The sequence below is a fragment of the Rattus norvegicus genome, chromosome 3, assembly GCF_021556685.1.
Source record: "Rattus norvegicus strain SHRSP/BbbUtx chromosome 3, alternate assembly SHRSP_T2T, whole genome shotgun sequence".
NCBI classification, from domain to species: domain Eukaryota; kingdom Metazoa; phylum Chordata; class Mammalia; order Rodentia; family Muridae; genus Rattus; species Rattus norvegicus.
The window spans coordinates 161,587,336-161,609,292 of record NC_141536.1 but is presented as its reverse complement, the minus strand read 5'-3'; the positions used below and the strand labels follow the sequence as shown (position 1 = coordinate 161,609,292).

Sequence of the window (21,957 nt, the reverse complement as noted above, 5' to 3'; positions counted from 1 at the left end):
TCTAGAGTGGTAGAGCCAGAGATGGCCTACACATTGTCCCTTCCCACTGTACCCTGACTGCAGTAGGTCCTTGGGGTAGGTCTGCGTACTTGATCGAGAAATAGAGACAGGAGAAAGGACTGGTCAAGATGTTCCACCTGGCACCCGTGGGCACCAGCTTGCCAGTGGACCACAACACAGATGTATAGATGGGTAAGAGGAGCTGAGCCTGGATCAACTTTGCCCTGGCCCAGCTTCCTTCCAGAGGGCTGCCCATCACACTCCCTGGGTGGGATCTCAGTGAGGAGCAGGGGCAGCTGGGAGCAGAACCACGGGCAGCTACTGTCCCCAACCCTGCCCAGGATTACAAATGCCTACCCTGGGACTCTGCCCTCTGGGACAAGATTTTTGTCTGAGGACCATCTTCTAGTGCAAAGGGAAGCAGTTGGCTCTTGTTGAAAGCAAACAAGGACCAGCTTCAAGTCAACTGAGCCTAGGAGTCACAGAAGTCACCAAGACCGTTTGGCTCCCGGCTCTCCATCCTCAGCCTGTCCATCAGCACACCCCGCCTCCCTGACAGAAACTCTGGGTTATCTGTTCCTAGCCTGCTTCCTCCAGTGAATCCCCCCTTCCTCCAGAAGTTCCAGAAGGATCCTGTGGCTCTTGTGACCCAGACCAGGACCACATACATTCCTGACCCAATTGCTGGGGTAGGAGGGAGCGAATGCCTGCTCAGCTGAGGACACTGGGTGGCAGAAGAGGCCCCTTGACCCCATCCACCCACTGGGCCCAGGAAGGCTGAAGTGGAGTAGGGTCAGCTTAGCTTGTACGGAGGAAACCAAGCCCGGGAAGGAACGAGGAACACATACATGCAAAAGCACGGGAGACACAAGGGCATGGGGGGACAGGGTGGGCCTGGTGAGGCATTAGGAGGTCATTTCACAACCACTCCTTAGGGGCTATGACTGTGTTGGAGTACAGGAGTAAGAAAAGCACCTAGGGCCATAGGCTCCAAATTCAGGTCTCAGGTCGTCTCTGAGCCTGCACGTTCCCACCCCTAGCCAGTCTTCAGGCTGCAGATGACTACTCCTGAGTTCTCAGCTGAGATACTAGCTAGAGGCAGTCTGCGCTTGGATACCTTGGTCATACTGAGGCTGGAGACCTGAACAGCAAACAGGATCTGCCAGTGACACGCACACCTCCTGCCCTGAGCACTTAATAGCCGTGGGTGCTCAGGGATGCGGATCCCAGTGCGCAGGGGTAGGTCCCCAGGGAAAGGCCAGCCAAAGGGGCAACTAACTGGACCTCGGTTAGGCTACAGGCTCTGGGCAAGCATTGAGCTTTTCACCTGGGAAGGACAGCAGCTGGGCCCTACTCTATCGCCTATGCTCACCTGCACTTAGCTCTAAGAAAAGGCTCCGTCAGGGATCAGGGCCAACTGCCCCTGCAGAGGAGTCCAGGGCCCTGCCCGTCCCTCTATCCAGCCTCCCCTGGGTTACGCCTGCGCGCTGCGTGTGTGCTGGCAGCCAGAGACACTGATGACACAAGTCCTGTCCTCTCCTACACCAGACCTTTCACCATGCTGCGCCGGGGTGATGGGGACTCTGCGGCTTGCCACCCACACGTGCGAACACCCCGTGGGAAACTGTCCTGTAGCAGGAATAGCAGGTATCGCCGCCCTTACTGGTGGCAGTGCTCCTGGCTCAAAAGGGTGCCTCTGAGGTCTCTTAAGCTTGCTCTGTCAAGACCCAGGAGGGCACTTTCCAGACCTAGGGCCTGTTCTTGGGCTGCCACCAGCTGATAAGAGACAGGAAGTGTACTGGCTTCGAATGGCCTTCCTGATAACCCTGGCAGTGCCCGCCACCCCTCCCTGGCCCCACACTCTTATCAGCAGCAGCAAATGTCAGCTGTGGGTTGAGAGCCCCACACTGACCTCCTGACCCTTCAGTGTTTGCAAACTGACACTGAGGTAGAGGCTTGGGATGAAAGCAAACCCACTCCTGCCGGCCCAAACAGGCGTGGGCCACAGGAGCAGGAGGAAGGCACAGCTCAAAGTCAAATCAAGGGGAAACCAGAACAGGTCTCCGAGGGACCCAAGGACAGTGCAAGAAAGCAGTCCCAGGTCCATGTCTAAGGACTTGAGCATCAGGTCAACAGTGGGCCGTGCCTAGTCCTGGCTGCAGCAGATCCCTATCTTGTGGGGCTGGAGCCCTCCGGTTCAGACTGGATGGGGCACACTGGAGCTAGTGAGCAGCAGAGGCTAAAGCAGGTTAAGGATTTGATGGACAACTGTCAAAAACCCTGGACATAGGACCACCATGGCATTGAGAGAAAAACCTCAAAAAACACCTTTTTCTTTAAAGAAAACAAGTTTTATTTTTTATAATCAGAACATTCTAATAAAAATATTATTATAACATTACTCCCTCTGTCCTCCAGGCCTTGACTAACAGGCATGCTGTGGAGTGCCTACACACTGGCTCCCTGAGGTAGGTGTGGAGGGACCCACTGCCCAGCCTGTGGGCAGCCCATGCTGCCAGAGATGCCCACTCCTCCCCTCCCAGACGTGTGTGGGCTGGACCTTCTCCCTGTGCAGCTAGGTCATGCTCCAGACTGGTACAGGTGACAATGGGGGGCTGGGTGGGCACAGAGCCTGCCTGAGGGGCACAGGGCCAGAAGAAGGCCCCCATGGCACAGCAACAGACACCTGAGAACTCGCCCTGGCAGGCACCTCTGCAGGTGAGGTGGGCAGCATCAGCAGACAGGAGCCCAGCCCCCTGCAGGGCTGCAGTTTGTGAGGGCAACCCTGCGGGGGAGGGGCAGCTCCATCAGTGACACCGGCACAGAGAAATACTGTCAACTGTCTCCACAGGGAGCTACTGACCAAAGCCAGTCTCTAAGTAAAAATAGGTTTGGGGCTCTCGGTGCTGATGGTCTTGCCTGCACCACAGAAAATTCCCAGCAGGACATGGCACAGTGCTTCGGCTGAGGGCACCTGGGCGGGGTTTCGGGAACCCGGATCCACCAAGAGGACAGTTCCCAAAGAGGAGGGAGGACGTCTTATGCGTCCCAGAGTAAGGCACCTAGCACAGAGTGGCTGCAGAACTCCCAGAGTGTACCTTCCTTCTCAGGCCCTTCCTCAAGCACGGCAGGGCTGCAGAAGAAGCTTGCTGGTGCCTTCAGGGCAGGTGGGCCCCGGGGCCTGAGGAGACCCATGTGGTGGTGGCTCCCAAGGCTGGCAGGTGGTGGCTGTGGCCCTGTGCAGGACGCGCCTCACTGCATCCTGTCAGGCTGTAGCTGAGGTGCCTGGTACTGCACGAAGGTGGTGCCTGCAGGTGCCGTGGCAGACAAGGCTGGGGGAATGGCGGCAGGGTAGCCATAGCCCACGAAGCTGGTGGCCGTGGCAGGCGAGGCGGCGTATGGGTACTGGTCGTAAGTGGCTGGAGGGTACTGGGCGTAGGCTGGGCTGGCTGGTGTATACTCAAGGTAGGGCGAGGACAGTGACGGGACAGGGGTGGCAGGGATCACCACGCTGGGCTGTACAATGGCTGGTGGGTAGATGTAGTGGGGAGTCAGCCTGTGGGCCAAGCAGAGTGTCAGTGGTTGCAGATCCGTGCCCTGCTCTCGCCTATGTACCTGCTCTCACCTATGAACCGTCTACAAGACAGGCACAGCGACCGTCAGGTGAGCACCAGCCCAGGGCCTTTGCGTAGGCAGTGCCACCATCCATAGGCTACTTAGCATCACTTCTCATGGTACCCTCCTCCCCAGACTCGACTCCCACTCTCCCTTAGAACCCACTTAGGACACGGTGAGCTACAGAGCTCAAGGCCTGTGCAAACGCTCTGGGAATGGTATAGCTCACAGGTCAGGCACCTACCTATCCCTCCCAGAGACACCCACTACCTCCCCAACACCCATCAGGACAGGCACACCCACTGCAGGTCAGGGGCACAGGGCTCCTGGGGTGCTTGTGCCCTGCTGAACAAGATTCTCCAGAGGCCTTATCCACTGCCCTACGAGCAAGTCCATTTTAAAGTCAGAAAGGCCAAGTGCCCTGTGCCAGGTGACCACACAGGTCCTGCGGCTTATAACATAACTGGAAGGCCCCTGTCCCGTGCCCCAGCCCCTGTGGAAATGCACTTGGGTGCACCTGCTGCCCTCGGCTGTGGCCTCTCCCAGGAAGCACAGCACCACTGCAGCAGAAAACAGGCTAGGTAACAGGGAAATGACGCAGAAGGCAGTGGACCCACTGCTAGGTGCTTGGATGGCCAGCCTCCTACTGAGCAGGCCTGGTGAAAGAGCTGAGCCTCTCTGGGCCCCAGGCCTGTCTGAAGCAGCAGCACCCCTGCCCCGTGTATCAAGGTCCAAGAGACCAGGGCTGCCCAAGGCTGTCCTAGGGAGGTGTGGTGCGGGGGCCGAGGGAAGAGGCAGTTCTGCTGAGGTCTGAGGTCACATGTGCATGATTTAAAACAAGACCTCTACTCATCAGTGACAAGAGCAGCATCCCAGCACCCACCAGTCATAAGTAGACAAGTGATACGTGGCCTGCGTGTGTAGTAGAGCGTTGGCCAACCATGGCCAGCGGGCAGCAGAGCGGCAAGAACAAGTACCACACAGGAGCGCTGGAGCAGAGTGTGCAGGAAGGCACAGACGGGCGCCAGGTGTCTTCCTGGATAGTCTCCACGTTATGTAATTGAGGTAGGGTCTCTCACTTGAACCAGACCTATAGATTCTATAGTCTAGCTCTGGGGACCCTGTCTCTCGTCTTCTGCGTGGTGGGATTACAGGTGAGCTGTCATGTCCACCCGGTACTTCCTAGGTTCTGGGGATCTGAATTGTGGTCCTGACACTTGTGCAGCAAACATGTTACCTAATGAGCCACCTCTCCCCAGCCCCAAGAGCAGCCTCTCACAGCGCACTTACTAAAGGGACAGAGGCAAGGCGGGGCAGAGCTAGAAGAAACAGTCCGGGGTGCAGGCAAGAAGGCATCCCTGACCCAGCTGTGACTTTCACTCTGTGCCCATCACCCTCCTCACAGCTCCCCTCTCCAGTTTCAAAGTGCATGGGCAGCTGACCAGATGTTGCCAGGACGACACGCACCAGCACTGATTAGCATCCTTACATCCCATGGGCATCTGACTGCAGCTTTAAGGGCAAGCAGCCTATGACAGGAGTCCCAGGGAGGTGTGTGCCCTCCCTGGCTGGCTGCGGTACTCTCTTGATGGGAATGGCACTGATGTGGATCCAAACACTACCTCTGAGCTGCATGAATCCTCTAAGACTCATGCCAGCACACAGCTGTGAACAGACACATGGCTGGGCTCTGCAGGACAGGAGCCAGAGCTCAGGCAAGGCTGGGGAAAGTAGGCTCTGAGAAGACAGCAGGGAGGAAGCCCAGAAGGAGTGAGACTCCTCCCCCAGAACCACTCAGCTGCCCCACCAGATCCTAAGCCCTAGCTGAGACCAAAGCTGCACAGCAGCAGAGTCCTCAGCACCCAAGACTCCCCTGCCTCCATGTGGGGCCGGGACCGCTCCCTGCCCTGCTCACAGGCCCGACCCTCCTGAATCAGAGCCGTGGTAGAGGGTGCTGCTAATGCCTACTCCCTGGCATCAAGACAGGGTCCTGACTGGGTCTGAGGCCTTCCCAGAGAAGCGCAGCTTATCTTGGTGCCCCTACCTGGGTGTGTGTGTATGTGAGGGAAGTCCCCCTACCTGAGCGGGTGGGGTCTCCCACCCCCAACCCTAAGACTCAGAAGCATTCACCAGTTTGAGGCCTTGAGAGTGCCATGTTCTGAACTTCCCCAACCATGAGTAAGAGGCAGGGAGACACCCAATACCTCTAGGGGTGGCACTTGCTAACACAGAGGCTTCTCGCAGAGCCAACCCACCCGCATTCGAGGACATGTGCCCCCAGCTGAGCCTAGTTTCCCACATGCTCTGAATGCTGGGGCTCACCCGCATCTGCTTATATCACCTCTACTTGCCTTGAAGCTCAGTCAGGTACCACTGTGACGCCCGACACCATGCCATTCCAAGACACAGACAGGTAGAAAGGCCCAGAGGCTTGAACGGCCCACTAAATCACCTTTGCCACACTCCAATGGAACGTGGTCTAAACCGTCACCTGTGGACACTTCAGCGGGATGGTACTGGTAGAGAACAGGAACACAGCTAACATCTTAAACAGAATTATCCAGCTTCTAACACCACATGCAGCCATGTAGAGTCAGCTCTCTGCAGTAGGACCCTACTACTGGAAGGCCACCACAGGCACTCAGCCAATGGCAGCACAGCTGGGACAGAGAACACTCTGCACAGTCACATTCTATATTTAGTCTGCACTTCAAGACCCACCTGGGTGCTTATCTGCGCCCAGTCCAAGAGTGGCCGTGGTCCCTGGCTGCGCACTTACTACAAAGCCCCAACCCTTCCTGCCTGAGACCTGAACTGTGCGCGTGCGCTCGCGCTGTGTGTGTGTGTGTGTGTGTCCGTGTGTACGTGTGTGTGTGTCCGTGTGTGTGTGTGTCCGTGTGTGTGTCCATCCAGAGACTTTCCTAGTGCCCCTCAGTCAGACTCAAGAGGTAAGAATGCCAGCTACCTTGACCTTCATCAAGCCCAGCCCAGCAAAGGCACCAAGCCTCTCAACCACATGTCAGTGAGAGTGCTCTGTAGAACTCAATGCCCTCCATGTCTCAGTGCACCACCCACACAAAATGCTCCAATGCTGCTGTTACTCTCCCTCCCTCCAACCCCTCTGGGCCAGTGCACTGACCCTCTCACATACCATTTCAAAGTGTCTCAAAGATTTCAAGACCCTGTAAATGCAGGGACCAGCGCCTTCTAGCACCTCCCTACTGGACTAGAAGCAAATGCAAATGGTTTCTGTGCTTCCTCCATGGCAGCCCACACCTACCTCTCCACTTGAATCTCTCCCCGAATGCCTGCTGTCCTGGACTCTGCCCACTCCAAGGTGTTGAAGGTGTTGGCACTTGGGGCACACAGCCCGAAGTTTTCTTGCCCTAACACCATCCCAAGGGGCCTCCTGTCCCTGTGTTTCCTTTCCGAATAAAGCCACCCCATTTTTTACTGTGTACCTATATGACCAACAGGACAGAGTTTGCTTGTTTCCAAGGTCTCCACGGGCCCAGCACAGCACTGTGGATCCCTGAGCACCCCGGACAAGCCAGAAGACCCAGTCCTGAGAGAGGGACAGGCTTAGCCCCCAGCTGGGCGATGAGACAGGCTGAGTTCTGCTTGTCAGGCTCACAGCAGGCAGTCTGACCTGATAGCCGCAGTCCACCCAACAGCTGCCTGGTTCAGCCCTACGATGTCCTTATCACGGCCCTCGCTTGAATAACACGCCCTCAGCTGCTGGATCCTCAACCTGTGTGGGAACCCCATAACTTTGGCAGAACTAGGGCCTGGGGAATGCCAAATGGACAGAGACCTTTCACACCCAAGTCTTGGGGGTTAGAACCTAAAGGCAGGGTGACCCACAAACTCCAGGGTAGCTGCCACTCCCAGCTCAGGGGGCTCTGCCATGGAATTCTCAGGCTCAGTCCCAAGCCATCACCTCCTCACACCCAGAGTTCCGCTTCCTCAACCTCTTCGGGGAACCTTTTGCCCTTTCTCAAGCCAGGGTGGTCCCGAGACAATTAACCCCACCCCTATGTAGCAGCAGCAGAAGAGTCCCAGGCCACAGACCAGCAGGGGAGTCTAGGGCTGACAGCTGAGCCATGGGAATCTATCCCACTGCAGTGGCGGAAGAGGTGGCCTCTCCTTACACCAAGTCCAGAGTGAGGATGATGAGTGAGCAGCCAGAGCCCCGCCTCACTCAGCACCGAAGACCCGGGTCCAGACCCCACCCCTATCGGAGTCTTCCCTGGTCTCAGCTTCCCAACCAGGAAACCAAGATGCCACAGGTACATCCCCTGGACTCCTGGCTACCCCAGAAGAGGGGTGGGAACTCTGTGGTGACACTTACGGCATCTGTTTCCCCACCCTGAGCACAGCTACCACACATGGCAAGTACTGGAGTTGACGGTGAACGGTGAGCAGTGCCGGTAGAGGCCCTGGCCCTGTATGTAGCCAAACTCAGAAAAAAAACAAAAAACAAAACAAAACCAACTCACTGGCTGCAGCCCAGGGGGCCACTTCCCGAACACAAAGCCACTGCCGAAAATAAAAATGAAAAAGGCAAATGAACCCATTTCACCTTTTCCTCTCCCTGGAGGCCTTGCACCACGATGCTGGAGGCATCTGGCAGCTGACCAGTAGGCCCAGCCTTGGGGTGGTGATGAATGTGTGTGTGTGCGTGTGTGTGTGTGTGTGTGTGGTGTGTGGTGTGTGTGTGTGTGTGGTGTGTGTGTGTCAGCCTGGCAGGCCTCCTGGGAATCTCCGGTGTGTGTGTGTGTGTGTGTGTGTGTGTGTGTGTGTGTGTGTGAGATGAATGTGTGTGTGGGGTGTGTGTGTGATGAATGTGTGTGTGTGGGGTGTGTGTGTGTGATGAATGTGTGTGTGTGGGGTGTGTGTGTGGGGTGTGTGTGTGTGTGTGTGGTGTGGGGTGTGTGTGTGTGTGATGAATGTGTGTGGGGTGTGTGTGTGTGTGTGTGTGTGTGATGAATGTGTGTGGGGTGTGTGTGTGTGTGTGTGTGATGAATGTGTGTGGGGTGTGTGTGTGTGTGTGTGGCAGCCTGGCAGGCCTCCTGGGAATCTCCGGTGACTTGGACACCAGTTCTCTGGGTTCCACAGCTGGTGAGTGTTAGCGCAGGTGAATGCAAACAGGGAGAGGACGGGTTACTGTGGGAGCCAGCTGGGAACAGCAGGTCCACCTGCACTGTCTAAACCCCATCTCCTACCTACTTTCAAAGTTGTACACTGTGATGGCCTCCTCCTCCTAGGCCAGCTACTGCCCACTCTGGCATCTTGGTCTTCTCCCCAGGGCCAGGGGTCAGGTGATTCCACTGTCTCAGGTGGGACGGTTGCTGTCCCAAGGGGAGGCCTGGCTCAACTCAGCTCTAGAGGGATACCCTCAAACAAGCCCAAGCCTCGCCCTCGGGAAGCAGGGGCGCTGCTCTGTAGCCCAGGGATAGAGAGCTTGTCTGTCTAGCATGCATACGGCTAGAAGAACCACCTCCAGGGAAAGCAGGAGAGTGGAGGCAGGAGAATCAGAGTTCAGCTTGCCGGGCTGTAACACCCTGTCCTAAAAAAGAAAAAGTGACGGCACATGCCTTTGATCCCAGCAATCAGAGAGGCTGGGGAGGCCCACTGCAGGCTCCACACCAACCTAGGTTCCACACCAAGGCCTGTCCCAGAAAGGAAAAAACAAACAAAAACAAAGAAGACCTGTGTTCTCTCAGCTCAGCTCTCCAGAGGGGTGGTATCTGTCACTGGGAGCACACTCTGGCCGGGGTTTGCGCTTACATCACCCACAGCCCCTCCACAGCTCTCTACCATCCTGTGTGTTCTTTCAGCCCCATCATGCTGCAAGGCTCATGGCAGGGAGCACTGTGGTCACAGAGCAGAGTTAGGGGCTCTGGCCTGGCTGCAGATTCCCTCCCACTCCCAATTGACGCGGAGCCTGGAGGGGTGGCCAGGGAGCAAGGCCTGTGCTCCAAGGGACGCCTAAAGTCCTGGGCCAAGATCATCAAGGGGCCAATGGGCCACCAGGTGGACTTCATGCCGAGAACACATCTTTGGGGCTAACAGCCTCTCCACGCCATGGCCTTAGAGGTTCCTCAGGCACGTGGTAATAACTGAACTCTGAGAGGAACCTAAGGGCGCCAGAGGCTAGCTTCTGTCTGTCACAGCAGACAAGGACAAACAACAGGTGCAGCAGCATAGGCTACACGCCCTCTGGGAGGGTCAGACATGACAGCCCACGCCTGCTGCCTCCAGACAGGCTGCCAAACAGGAAGTGATGATGGGGGAGCAAGCAGGGCCACCCCTAAGCACCCACAGGTGGTGGGGCGAGCATGCTCGTACTGCTGCCCTGGGTCTGGCTGTGTGCCTGCCTGCACTTCTAACTCTTCACTGCCGGCAGGCAGCCCTAGTCAGGCCCGAGACAGTGTCCCACACCTGCTCTACTGAGGCCTCACTATGCTCAGTGAAAATAAGAGCCCTCTCTGAAGGCACAGGAGCAATGCCCCTCCCCCAATCTGCCCTACTCGGTGTACTGTCTGTGCAGGAAATGTCGGGTACAGTGTGGGGCCCTGTGGGACCTAGACACCACAGCACTCATTTGTACCAGTGCGGCACAACTAGCCAATCAGATTCAGCACACATTTCCTGAGGAACAGCCCTGAAGCACCGTTTTACTATGTAGTCCTTGCCATGCTGGGTGCCCATGTGGGAACGCCCATCTCACTCAGAGCATCTGAGTCAACGTGTATATTCCCACCACCACCACCACCCCTCCCCCAGACTTTGAGAGACAGACTCCTCCCCAACACCTCTCCTCAATCCTCATGCACAGGCCTGATGTCATGGCGTCAGGACAGACATCTTCATGTGCGTACCAAGCCTATCCCACAGTGAACACAGTCTCTAAAACAATTCCTGCAGGAAAGCCCAAACCAGGGAGAGGATGCTGTATGCCGTTGGTCTCAGAGAAAGAACACATGCATCCAAGAGCTGTCCCATGAGGCTCTAGGAAGGGAGGCATGGGCCCAAGTGGCCCTTGGGAGAGGGCAGACCACTCACCTACACGGTTCCCAGCTTAGGCCACCAAAGCTCACTGCTGGGCCTGGGCAGGCCATCCGACCCCCAGCAGAAACCCCACAGCTTTCCACAGCCTTGGGATCACATGTTCCACACACCACGATCAACTAGTCATTCATGTGGCCTGGCCACCATCACTACTCTACAGAGGTGTAGCCTGACACCCAGCACCTGGGGACCATGACCTGACCTCAACCCTCAGGACCCGACTCAGTCGTGGGGACAGAGTGTGATGGGAGTAAGCAGGCCATCTTGTCACAGAAAGGTTCCCCCCTGAAAAGCAGAGAGCAGCCTTCGGGAGCCAAAGGCCAGGAGAGGCTCTGATGGCTGCCAGGCTGGAGACAGGCCTCAGTTTCCATGAGGCTCAGGCTGAATCTGGGCAGACACCCTTGACCCTGGGGCCTCTGACAAACCAAACCAACACTTAACCAGGGTGGGGATATCTCCACTGTGCGGCCCTCCCTTCTCACCTGCATTACTGTGCCCCAGGGCTGGTAGAGACCCCCTTGCTGGATGGCCCTGGGTCACTTATCCCCACAAGGGATTACCACACAGGCCCGGAGGCTGGAAAAAGCTACTCAGTGGCTGAGAAGGCTTCACCAGATAGGCCTTGGCCCTCAGATACAGTTACATGATGGACAAGCACAGGCTGTACAGCCAACAAGGTCTATTCCAGAAGCAGGCATGCAGCAAGCTGGTGAGGACTCTGCAAGCAGCAAAGCCAGAGACTCTCTCAGTCTTTCTAAGCCACTGGGTGGTTCTGACCAGACAGAGCCTCCTCTGTGGTCTGGCCAGCCAGTGGGCTGTGGGTCTTCAGAATGTCAAGGGCCTAGGAGTGTATAGCCTGCAGGCTCTGAGCTGCCAGGGTTCCAGCTCCCCGGCAGCCCCAGGCTGACAAAACCAACCGCTGAGTCAGGCCCAGCCAGGCAGGCCAGATTGTTTGTGAAAACAAAGGGGGCTTGCCTGCTGACAGCTTAACTCTGCCTCCCAACTGGGTATCAACAGCAACTGACCCAAGCAGCCAGGCCTGACAGACCACCCGGCCCCCCAGAGTCTGGCAAGCTCAGAACAACATGGGATATTCCTCAGAGGAACCCACGGATCACTGGCAAGGAAGACTGGCCAGTCCCTTGTGCCCACTTGTCTGTTGGTTTGGGTCTACACTGCTTGACAACCCAATCAACACTGTAAGGCCACTTTGTAGTCAGTGTAGATGACCCGGCTACTAATCTAGCTACGAATCACTGTGGCCCAATGCCAGATGCGCCCCCGAGTACCAGGGCTCCCAGAATCTGTCCACCCCCAAAGACAGCACTGTGGCCCTGAGTTCAAACCTCACCAAATGTGTAAGTCACTAGCATCTGAGGAGAGCCTTTCCCAGAGCATGCTGTCCTGAAGTGCTGTGTCCCCATTTTCCAGAAGGCAACTAAAGGGGGCATGGTCAGAGTAACAGACCAGACCTGTGAACCTAGATCTGAGGGTCACAGAGTCCCAGCACTAGTGATCGTGAGGCAGTGATTATTCAGAGCCTGTGGGGAGGCCTGGTCCCAGTGTAAACAGTAGTCACTTATACAGAGCTCAGCCCCAGGAGCACAACAAGCTACCAGAGAGCAGGCACTCTCCTCACAGCCAGCAGGGAGAAGCTAAAACAAAGCTACCAAGGCTGGATTGTCCCCACAGTTCCTTCCAGACAGCCTAGAACAGGAAACAGATCCCAAGGGAAAAACGACCTGGAACAATCTACCACAGTAGCACCCCAAGTTCCCCACAGACAACTCCTGCTCAGTCACATCAATCCCCAAGGATGGTTGTGGAGAACCCTGGTGCCGCCCCACAGGACAGGCACATTTGGAGAAAGCAGGCGCACCCTCCCCAGTCACTGTGCTGGCCAAGTGCAGCTCCAGCCCCAGCAAATGCCCCACTCTACTCCACGCCCCAACCTTGGACACCAACCCGGCAGCCGGGATGGACAAGCCTGCCACCGCAAACAAAAGGTGGGGTCTGTGTCAGAGTCCCCACCCACTGGCTCATTCCCAGCCAGTCTACACTGGACAAACAGACCAAGTACCAGGGTCCAACTTTTGTGTCCCTTAGGTGTGTGGGTCCTTCCCCAAGCAGCTACAAGGCCTGTCAGTCTTCTCAAGACAGAAAGCAGGGGAAGGACGGGGGACGACACAAAGCAAGTGACTCACACAGAAAGCCAACCAGTGACAGTCACCTACTACACCATTCACAAACATCAAACCTCAGCCGGTACAGACCCACAGTAGCTACCCTTCACGGCACCTGCCCACATCAGAGAGCACCCCAGGAAGAGCCCAGCCCACCAGGTCCAGACCTAACATACACCTCAGAGGAGCTGCCCGCACTCGGTGTGTGTGCTGAACTCCCTACACGCACTACACAGGTAACAAGTGGGGGCACAGGTGCCCGTGTGACACCTGGCCAAGGCGGTGTCACTTAGGTCGGGGCGAGGTATGCACCAGGCTTGAAGACATGGGTTTGAGAAATGCAGTTAAGTCTTATCTCTTCCTCCACACCCCCAGTACACAATCTAATTTCTCAAAACAGCCATCCCCCCCCAACCCCCGCCTTTCAGCTCTGAGACTGAGAAGCCCACAGCTCTCCCACCTCAAGGCTTTCTTCCCACCCACAACCAGCTAAATCCACTCACCCGTAGGTGCGCTGGATCAAGGTGGGGTGTAGTTGCTGCACACCAACGGCAAAGCCTAAATAAAACAAGAGGGCAGTTAGGACCAGCATACTGCACCGGTAAGCTCCCGGGGCCCACACACAGGGAGGGCAGAGTAACACATGCCACTGTCTTAGTCACAAAGGACAGCTGCCTTCCTCTCCCATCCCAGCCACCACCTTTGCCCCTGCTAAGTGAACCCTCAAGAAGCAGTCAAAACACATCAAGTCCACAGGTTGTATCAGTCTCTGGATGTCCCCTAACCTCCTGCCTCGGCATCTGACTTCCCCCCTCCCCGAGAGCAGGAGACATTTGAAAACTGGTATCCTTGACCATACACTGCAGAGGGAGGAGGATCAAGCTCCCAAAGATTAGGGGTGGTTGTCCTGGGCTGCCTCTGAAGGCACATGACCGCTGGCTGCCACTCTGGGACAAAGGGGTAGCTGGGGCAGCGTTTTTCCATCAGACAGATACCAAAGCTGAATATAGAAACAAGAAGGGCTGGAGAGAAAACGCAAACTCTCACCCGTCTGCAGGCTCCTAGGCTTGGCACCCAGGTAGGCCAGGTTCACGTTGGCCTTGCGGCCATCGATGATAGGGTTAGGGTCTTTGCAAGCCCTATCAGCTGCTGCCCGATCTGCCATGGTCACCTGTAGGAAAACAGAGGGTCAGGGGCTTCGGTGGCTGGCTGAGGGAAACAGGGCACAGAAGGAAAGAGGGTTTTGCCCGGGCATCGGGCCCTCTGGGTCTTTCTCCTCCCAGGAGAGTATCTGGTATTTAGGACCCTTGGGGCACTGTCTTCTCTGCCTCCAGGACTGCAGCTCCTTCCCGAGTTCAAGTTCTGAGTGCCTTCAAGGGCAGCGACAATCCCCTGGGAGGTGGAGTTAAGTGAACCCCAAGAGGAGTCGTCCCCCCCCCCCCCAACCCCGGTTGCTCTGGCCATCAGTAAGTACCGTTAACTTTCTCAGAGAATTAGTTTGGGGACACTAGAGTGGAAGGAAGTGGGAAACCGTCTTCAAGTCGCTGGCGCTAAAGCTTACGCTTAGTTGGGGCGGCTGGAAAGTGTGGGGGAAGGGCCGACGGCCCCGGGAAGCCCCGGAGTCCCGGCTGCGCGCGGCGGGTCTGGGAGGCGGTGGGGGAGGGGCGGCGGCAGGTGCGCGCGCCGCGGGCACTCACGAAGCCGTAGCCGCGGGACTTGCCGGTCTGGCGGTCGGTGATGACCACGGCCTCCTCGATGTCTCCAAAGCCCTCGAAGTACTTTCTGAGCGATGCGTCGGTGGTGTGGTAGGGCAGGCCGCCCACGAAGATCTTGGTGAACGTGGTGTCCTTCTGTGAGCCGTGCATGGCGCTGGGGGCGGCGGACGGCCGCGGAAACACACTCGGGGCGCACGCGGGCTGCAGCAGCATTGGGGCCGCCGCTACCGGGCCGGCCGGCGCATGCGGGGGTGTCGCAGGCCGAATCCGAGTTCCCCACGCCGTTCCGCGCCGCTCCTCGGTCCGCGGCGAAGCGTCTACTCCGCGCCCTGCGAGCCGCTGGCCGCCTTTGTAGCCGGCCACGCCCCGCGGCCACGCCCCCCGTTTCAGACACGCCTTTGAAAGCGGGGGCCGCCGGGAATTGTAGTTCTAAACACGTCCCTCGTGCAAGACGCCGGGCCGGCGAGCGAGGTCACTTAGCTCCTGCGTGCTCGCCGGTATCTACTTGTCTATCTCGCGGGGCGCCCGGTCCGGCGGACTCCAAGCGGTGCTTGAGTCAGTGGCTTACCCCCGAGCGCCTAAGGGTGCAAACGTACTTGTTAAAAGGTCCGAAGGAGTGCCTCAGCTACTCATGCGCTAACGAAGGAGTGCCTCATCTACTCATGCGCTAACTCTTCTGTTTGATCCCCGCATCACATAAACCTGGCTGGTGGCACACACCTGTAAACCCAGCACTCAAGAAAGAGAATCAATTCAAGACTACCCTTGACTATATACTAAGTTTGAGGCCAGCTGGGCTAAATCATACCCTATCTCAAAAAAAAAAAAAAAAAAAAAAGGCAAAGTGGATTTGCCATGTATATAGAAATAATTCACATGACGCGTACTTTGGAGGCTCTGTGGTACCAGGACTCTATGCTGGGACTTCAACAAAGGCATACCCCCGGGACACTAGGTTTTCTGTGGAAATGAGGGGTAAATGATAGTGAATACACCGTTTACGGTCTTGTAGGAAGCTAAGAGCCGTGAGACTGTTGGGGAGGACAAAGATGGCTGGGCTTCCTTGTCACTGACATGGGACCTTCTGCGGGGTCACCCTTAGCAGGAAAACAAGCATAGCCTGTCGCCTGTAGAACGTGGGCCAAGGCTGAGACCAGGATGCCAGTCTGCAGAACTCTTTTCCACCAGCGCAAATGCAAACGCGGGGTCTCTTGTTGAAGAGACGTGAATTTCAAACAGCCTAGCGGAGTATACGGGTGATCCTAATACTGAGGCGCCGGAGTTGGGAGGATTACGGGTTCATTGCCTGCTACACAGAACGTTAGAGGCCAGCCTGGATCACAGGAAACCATAAAATATATTAAAAAAAGAAAAAAGAAAAAGAAAATGGGAATTTCAGCTACAGAAGCAGGAACGATCGGGCCAGGAAGCAGTCCTGATCGAGTGTCCCCCATGTCCCCATCTCTGGTTATCACACTGGGACCTGAAGACCTGGAGCTTTTAGTGGGGTTAAAACTGGTCGGCCCACTGGTCAGGGGGAATAGGGAGGCAGGCAGCCTCTGGGTAGGCTCAGCCCCAGTAAGTCTGGCCCCTTTCAGGCAGAGCAGAACCCACACGCCTGCTGGAGATACCCCTGCCCAGCGCCTCACTTTCTCAGCTTTGCCCTCCTCGCTTTACGTTTCCTTTGCTGTAGGGTTTATTTTTCCCCCAGACACTACCCAGCTTGGGCTTCCTCCTGGTCTAAGGTCTTCTGCTGCTGACTGAGCTCCCTGGCTTCTGGGCTCTAGCAAGTTTTGCTCAAGCTGTAGGGATTGGCAAGAGACATGATGGAATCTAAAGGGCGGGGGCGGGGGGAGGTTCAGACCAAAGACCCCTTAAGCGCGCCTTTTGAAAGCTGGTTAAGCTGTGTTTTCGACTTATTCCTAAAGCGTCGAGACTGCTTGGCCCTGAAGTTTTGAACCACCTCGGTCCCTTCCTGGGGCTTCAGTGTCCCCTGGTTAGCAGCACCTTGCAGCTGGTGGCAAAGACTGTTGGCTTCAGGGCTCCTCGCCTACAAGTCCCAGCGCCGCCCCGGCCACCGCCCAGCCACGCCCCTCCGCCTCCCAAGGGCCCCGCCCCAAGAAGCTGGCTGGGCGGACGCTGCAGGCACGTGCTGCCGCCTGGGCGGGAGGAGGGGGAGGGGATCGCAGAACCTGCGAGAACGCGGCGCGCGGGCGTGACCCCTAGGGTCTGGCTAAGCCTGCGAATCTGAAACTATGGCTGTCGGAGGACGGTCCCTGCTCGTAGCTTCCCCCTGGCTCTTTGTGTGTCTTTATCATCCACTTTTGCACCTGTTCAGGGTCTCCAGCTCCTATGTGTCACCACCCACTGCGTGTCCATTCACCTTGCTCTGAACACATACGCTCTAACGGCCGCGACTCCAGATCAGGGTTGCTATGAATGGAAGCAGACGTCCTCCAAGCTTCATTCCCGAACCGCGCAACTCCAGCAAGTGTATAAATAGGTCTACACAGAAAGCATGCCGGCTAGGCACAGTTGCCCAGGTGGGCGCTTAGGAGGGGACAAAGAGGACAGGAAAGAGCAAGCACGGCCAGCGCGGAGTAAGGGATGGTGACTGTAAAGGCTCAGAAGTGACAGCTGCAGCTACTAACGGAAGCTCACCTCCCAGGCACTTCTCACACAATACGCAGCCCACCTCTAACTTTCTGTCCTCCTGCCTCAGCCTCCCACGTGCTGGAGTTATAAGCATTGCACCTCCATGCTTGGCTCAGTGGTAATGTTTGGAGTTCTGGCAACTGCCACCGAAAGCACTAACCATGAAGTTCATTTGGCCTTTGCGGTGCCTGCTCACTGAGGATTTCCCTAGATCAGGTGACTTCACCCAGAAGCAGCCATTGTCATCAAGTTACTACGACGGTTCTCAGGTGGGATGGACTGAGGCTCACTCACAGAGGATCTTGAGCCAGTCCAATTCTAAGACCCCACTTCATCCTCCCAATATCCTTCGGAAGCTGTCCTGGTCCCCTGCTGTGAGGGCTGGGAAGACAGAATCCTAGAGAGATAGGTCCAGGGCAATACAGCCAGGTTGGGCAGAGTCAGGATTAGAACTCAGAAGTTGGGGGAAAACCCTTGACAGCTCATCCTCTGGGCTGGAGTCGGGTGCTGTTGGCCATAACCCTGTTCCTCTGACTGTCCGTTGATTAAACTTTGCCTAAACCTGTGTCTGTGCTGGGCTAACAGCACCTGACAAGGAGAAACTCCTCTCAGGCTCAGAGCCCATCCGGCTTCAGGCTTGGGCTGCCCCATTACCCAGCTGGCAAACCCAGTTGTCAGGAACCTTGACGGTGCAGGCATAGAAAGGCTGTCTAGCTAGCTGGCCCTAGAAAGACAGGGGCGGGACTGGGGCTGGCCAGCCCCTGTAACCCTCCTGCCACCAGGGGATAATTATAGTTCTCTCACGGGGTCAGCAGCTCTGGAGGTGGAGACCTTGGCACAAGCCTGAAAGCCCCATTAGCTCTTACTGCCCCTGTGATGCTGTCAACGCTGGCCCATGCTGGGGAGGATCCATTTCAGTGGGGAAATCCTGCCCCGGAGCCAGCAAAGGCTAGATAAATGCCAGAGACCCAGCAAAGGGATCAAGTGACCAGAGACTATACCACAAGGAAGTAGGAGACAGCGTCTTGGAGCGAGCTGGTTCTTTGAAGATCTTTCTGGACCCAGGGGTCAGCAAGGTGACTCAGGGAGTCAAATGTGTTTAGGTGAAAGCCCAGAGACCCAAGTTCAACCCCAAGAACACAGGAAAGGTAGAAGGAGAGAACTGACTTGACAAAATTGTCCTCTGACCTGTACTCGAATGTACACACACACACACACACACACACACACACACACACACACACACACACAGAGACACAGAGAGAGAGAGAGAGAGAGAGAGAGAGAGAGAGAGAGAGAGAGCGCGAGCGCTATTGCGGCCAATGCTTCCACCACCACCACAGACAAAACAGTAAAAAACAGAGAAACCCCTCACACTCTGTTCTAGAGACTGCCTGAATGTGAATCTCTGCTGTTGCTGCCTTTCAGGCGCCTCAGGCAGGATGTGGGTGGCATCAAGGCACCAAGGCAGTGGAGATGGAAACCTGTTGTGAAACCTTAGTACTCTGGAGTCGACTGATAACACCCTGCCCCACAATCTTCTTCCTCTCCGGAGCACTGTGACGGGAGAGGTTGGGAAAATGCAGTTACTTTCCCAACTGTCTGTGGCTAGAGAGACCTCAGTGGAGCTCGGTCAGGGCCCTTGTGAGGCTTCCCACTTCCTGACTAAAGAGATCAAGAACTAGGCAATACTACACCTGGGCAATCTTTTTTTTTTTTTTTTCCTTTTTTTCATACTTTTTGGTTAAGGCAGGAGCTTGTGTAGCCCAGGCTACCCCCAACTTTGCTAACAGCCAAGGATGGCCTTTAACTCACATCCTCTCACTTCCACCTCTTGATTGCTGTGTTTATGTTGTACAGGAGAACAAGTTCTGGGCTCTAAGCATATGGTGGGGGGGGGGCACTCTGTCAACTGAGCTATTCCTCAGCCAAACCTTAGCACTCTTTCTGTCCTGAGAATGTACCAGATGTCTGGAGCTCTAAAGACATCTTGTGACCATGAGGCAAAGGGCAAGATCCTCATAATCCTACTGATTTAACTAAACACAGAGATGCGGGGAAGCCTGGAGACATCCTTTACAGTCACAGCTTGGTGGGGGTGGGAGTTGGATGTGCTGCTGTGCCTGGGGGCAGAGGTCAGGGGTGTTACTGCATCCTGGACTGCAGGTTAGGGGTGGCTCTGTCCTGGGTATGGAGGTCAGGGACCCTGGGACTGGTTCCAGCTCTTCTCCCCACGGTCCCCTCAGCTGCTGTGGCACAGGGGTCAATTTAGACTTGGATCTCAGCCCTGTTTCTTATGCTCTCAAGCCTCCAGTGACTGGTCCATTGGTTGGTTTGTTGCAGTGCTGTCTTCTGCTCTGGGTGTGTGTGTGTGTGTGTAAAACATGCACAGGTGCAGAGGCTCGAGTGTTCAGGTCGGTGATGTGGGACAGCAGTTCGCAGTCTTCTCCTCCCCAGAGTACAACTATATAGACTGGAGCTCCCTTTATGGCAGGTGAATATGCATTCCAGTCAGAGCAGCCCTAGCTGCATACCACCTGCCCCAACCTCAGCCAGCCTGCTCGCCAGAGCCCGGGAGTAAAATAGCAAACTAGCATGTAGCAGAGGATGCCTCTAGCAGAGGATGCCTGGGAGCCTCAGGGCTTGGACTTTTAGGAGGAGGTAGAGCCTGACCCCATCTGTCCCTCCCATCCCCTCGGGTCGTAGCAGGATACCCTATCTTCTGTTGGTGGCGTTTCCCACTTACCACTGGCCTGTTTCTAGGCTCTAAAGGGCAGAGCACCAGGAACTCTCTTACAGGGCTTTTGCCAATGGTTCGGGGTTGCTCTAGGAGAGCATCCAACTTGTTCTCATCTGCATAGAAGCACCAACTCACTAATTTGTATTCTGCCAAGTAGTCCTCTCCCAGGTCCTCCTAGGCCCTGGAGCCTGGAGCCATCCCCAGAGACTGGAGGAACTTCCTCAGAGTCGTGGCTTAAAGACTCAAACAAATGCTTCAGCATATGAAGGAAACAATCATATTATAAACACAGCTATGAGGGCTGGGACATGGTTCAGTGGGTAGAGCACTTGCCTGGCATACATGAAGTCCCAAGTTAGAGCCCCAGCTGCATCCCAAGTGTGGCGCCCTCCAGGGGACCAACATCCTCTTCTGACCCCTGCATGTATCTGCATGTGTGTGGCACACACATACATGAAAACATAGTAAGATTTAAAATATATATTTTAAAAAAATTTAAGGTTCTCCTCAGTCACATAGGAAGTTCAAGATAAGCCTGGGCTACATGAGACCCTGTCTCAAAAAAAAAAAATCAGTTGCTGTATTAATATTGATTTCATGTTAGTATTCCTAGTTCATATTAATGAATATTAGCTTTATTAATTGTGTGATGTAGGCACATGTGTTCTCTTATGCTAGTGCATTATAATAGGGCCAACTGTGGTTGCATTGTATCGCAGTGTGGAGGGAACCACCATGTCATCATGTTGGTGACAGCTGCATACTGGCATGCAGCCTCTTGCTTGGTGCAGCTGAGAGTGCTGGGGCTGCCACATGCACACAATGATCCTGGGTCACTTGAGCTCTGGCTGGGGAAGACAAGGTCCTTCCCCCACCACATCCACGGGTCTGAGTGCAAGAAGCTCCTATGGCCACCTCTCCTGTGGCCCATTACCAATTGCCACACCTCCAAAGGCTAAATCATTACGGCTTAGTCCTCTCACCTTCATGGAGACCAGAGTCTCTATGAGAAGAGCTGTGACCCCTCTGGACAGAACCCTCATTCCTTGGCCAGCTAGCTGTCCCCATGCTCTCACAGGCTCCAGACCAAAGTTCTCTCTGGTTTCATGGCTTCTGGTGGGCTCTGTTGCTTTCTCATCTACTCCCCTCCCACTTTTGGGTCCTGGTCCCTAGTGGGACTCTGGGTTACCCAACTGCTCCTGGTTGGCCATACCCAAGTCCCTTAATAGTGGATACTCTGGAAGTAGGGGAGGGAGCTGTCCTGTCTCCTCAGCACGTTAGGGGTGCTTTTCACCTGTCTGCTCTTCGGTGTGCTCAAGGCACAAGAGCTGAAAATTAAGGAATCAGAAGGCCACTGTTTGACAGAGAGGAGTCAGCTGGCTAAATCTGGTCCCCGATGTGTCGGCCAGCTTTGACAGTTTAACACAATCTAGAATCTAAAGAGAGAGCCTCAGTGAGGAACTGTCTAGACTAAGATCTGAATGTTAAATGTGAGAAAGACCTGCCTGTGGGGCGGCACCATTCCCTACGTAGGGCATCTTGAGCTGTGTGAGAAGTATGCTGAGCAGGCATACACAGATCGGTTGTTTTCTATGACTAAGGACGTGATGTGATCAATCCAGCAGCTGACAACTCCCTTGGCCCCTGCTATGATCTACTGTAACTTGCAACTGTGAGCTAAAGTAACCTTTTTCTCCAAGTTGCTTTTGTCAGGGTGTTTTATCACAGCAACAGGAAATGAAACTGACAAACCGTTTCCATGTTCACCCAGTCCCGTGAGCCATCATGTCCCATAATGTCACTCTTGCCAGCTCCTCTAGCCAGGCAGGATCACGGGGGTCCAGCAGCAGCCACCCAGCCTCCTGCCTCTGCCCACTCCACTCCTGGTCCCCCAGGGCCAAGGCCCAACCCCTCACACCACCACCATCAAGCCACCACAGGAAGGCTCTCCACTAGGGCGTGGGTCCCACAAGTC

The 21,957-nt window shown here is 55.7% G+C and overlaps 1 protein-coding gene and 1 long non-coding RNA gene across 5 annotated transcripts in view; one reads left to right on the top strand and one right to left on the bottom strand.

Annotated features, from left to right (window-relative positions):
- Positions 1-2,329: 2,329 nt before the first annotated feature.
- Positions 2,330-14,911, bottom strand: Rbm38 (RNA binding motif protein 38). Of its 4 annotated transcripts, XM_087653658.1 has the most exons (5): positions 14,570-14,911; positions 14,178-14,264; positions 13,920-14,043; positions 13,376-13,430; positions 2,330-3,556 (listed from the first exon to the last, which is right to left on the bottom strand). In XM_087653658.1, the coding sequence occupies exons 1-5, from the start codon at positions 14,798-14,800 to the stop codon at positions 3,253-3,255; spliced, it is 801 nt and encodes a 266-aa protein (XP_087509784.1). In that variant the 5' UTR covers positions 14,801-14,911; the 3' UTR covers positions 2,330-3,252.
- Positions 14,207-21,957, top strand: part of LOC147995845 (uncharacterized) — a 12,268-nt gene continuing 4,517 nt past the window's right edge. Inside the window, exon 1 of the long non-coding RNA XR_015684052.1 lies at positions 14,207-14,338. This is a non-coding gene — a long non-coding RNA (uncharacterized LOC147995845). The remainder of the gene's footprint in view (positions 14,339-21,957) is intronic.

Excerpts from the sequence above, each read along its gene's own strand:
- Rbm38 (XM_087653658.1), bottom strand. The coding sequence starts at position 14,800 with ATGCTGCTGCAGCCCGCGTGCGCCCCGAGTGTGTTTCCGCGGCCGTCC. Across the intron at positions 14,265-14,569 it reads AGTCCCGCGGCTACGGCTTC|GGGATTGTCGCTGCCCTTGA; the intron begins GTGAGTGCCCGC and ends TCCACCTCCCAG. Across the intron at positions 13,431-13,919 it reads GCCTAGGAGCCTGCAGACGG|GCTTTGCCGTTGGTGTGCAG; the intron begins GTGAGAGTTTGC and ends TGTTTTATTTAG.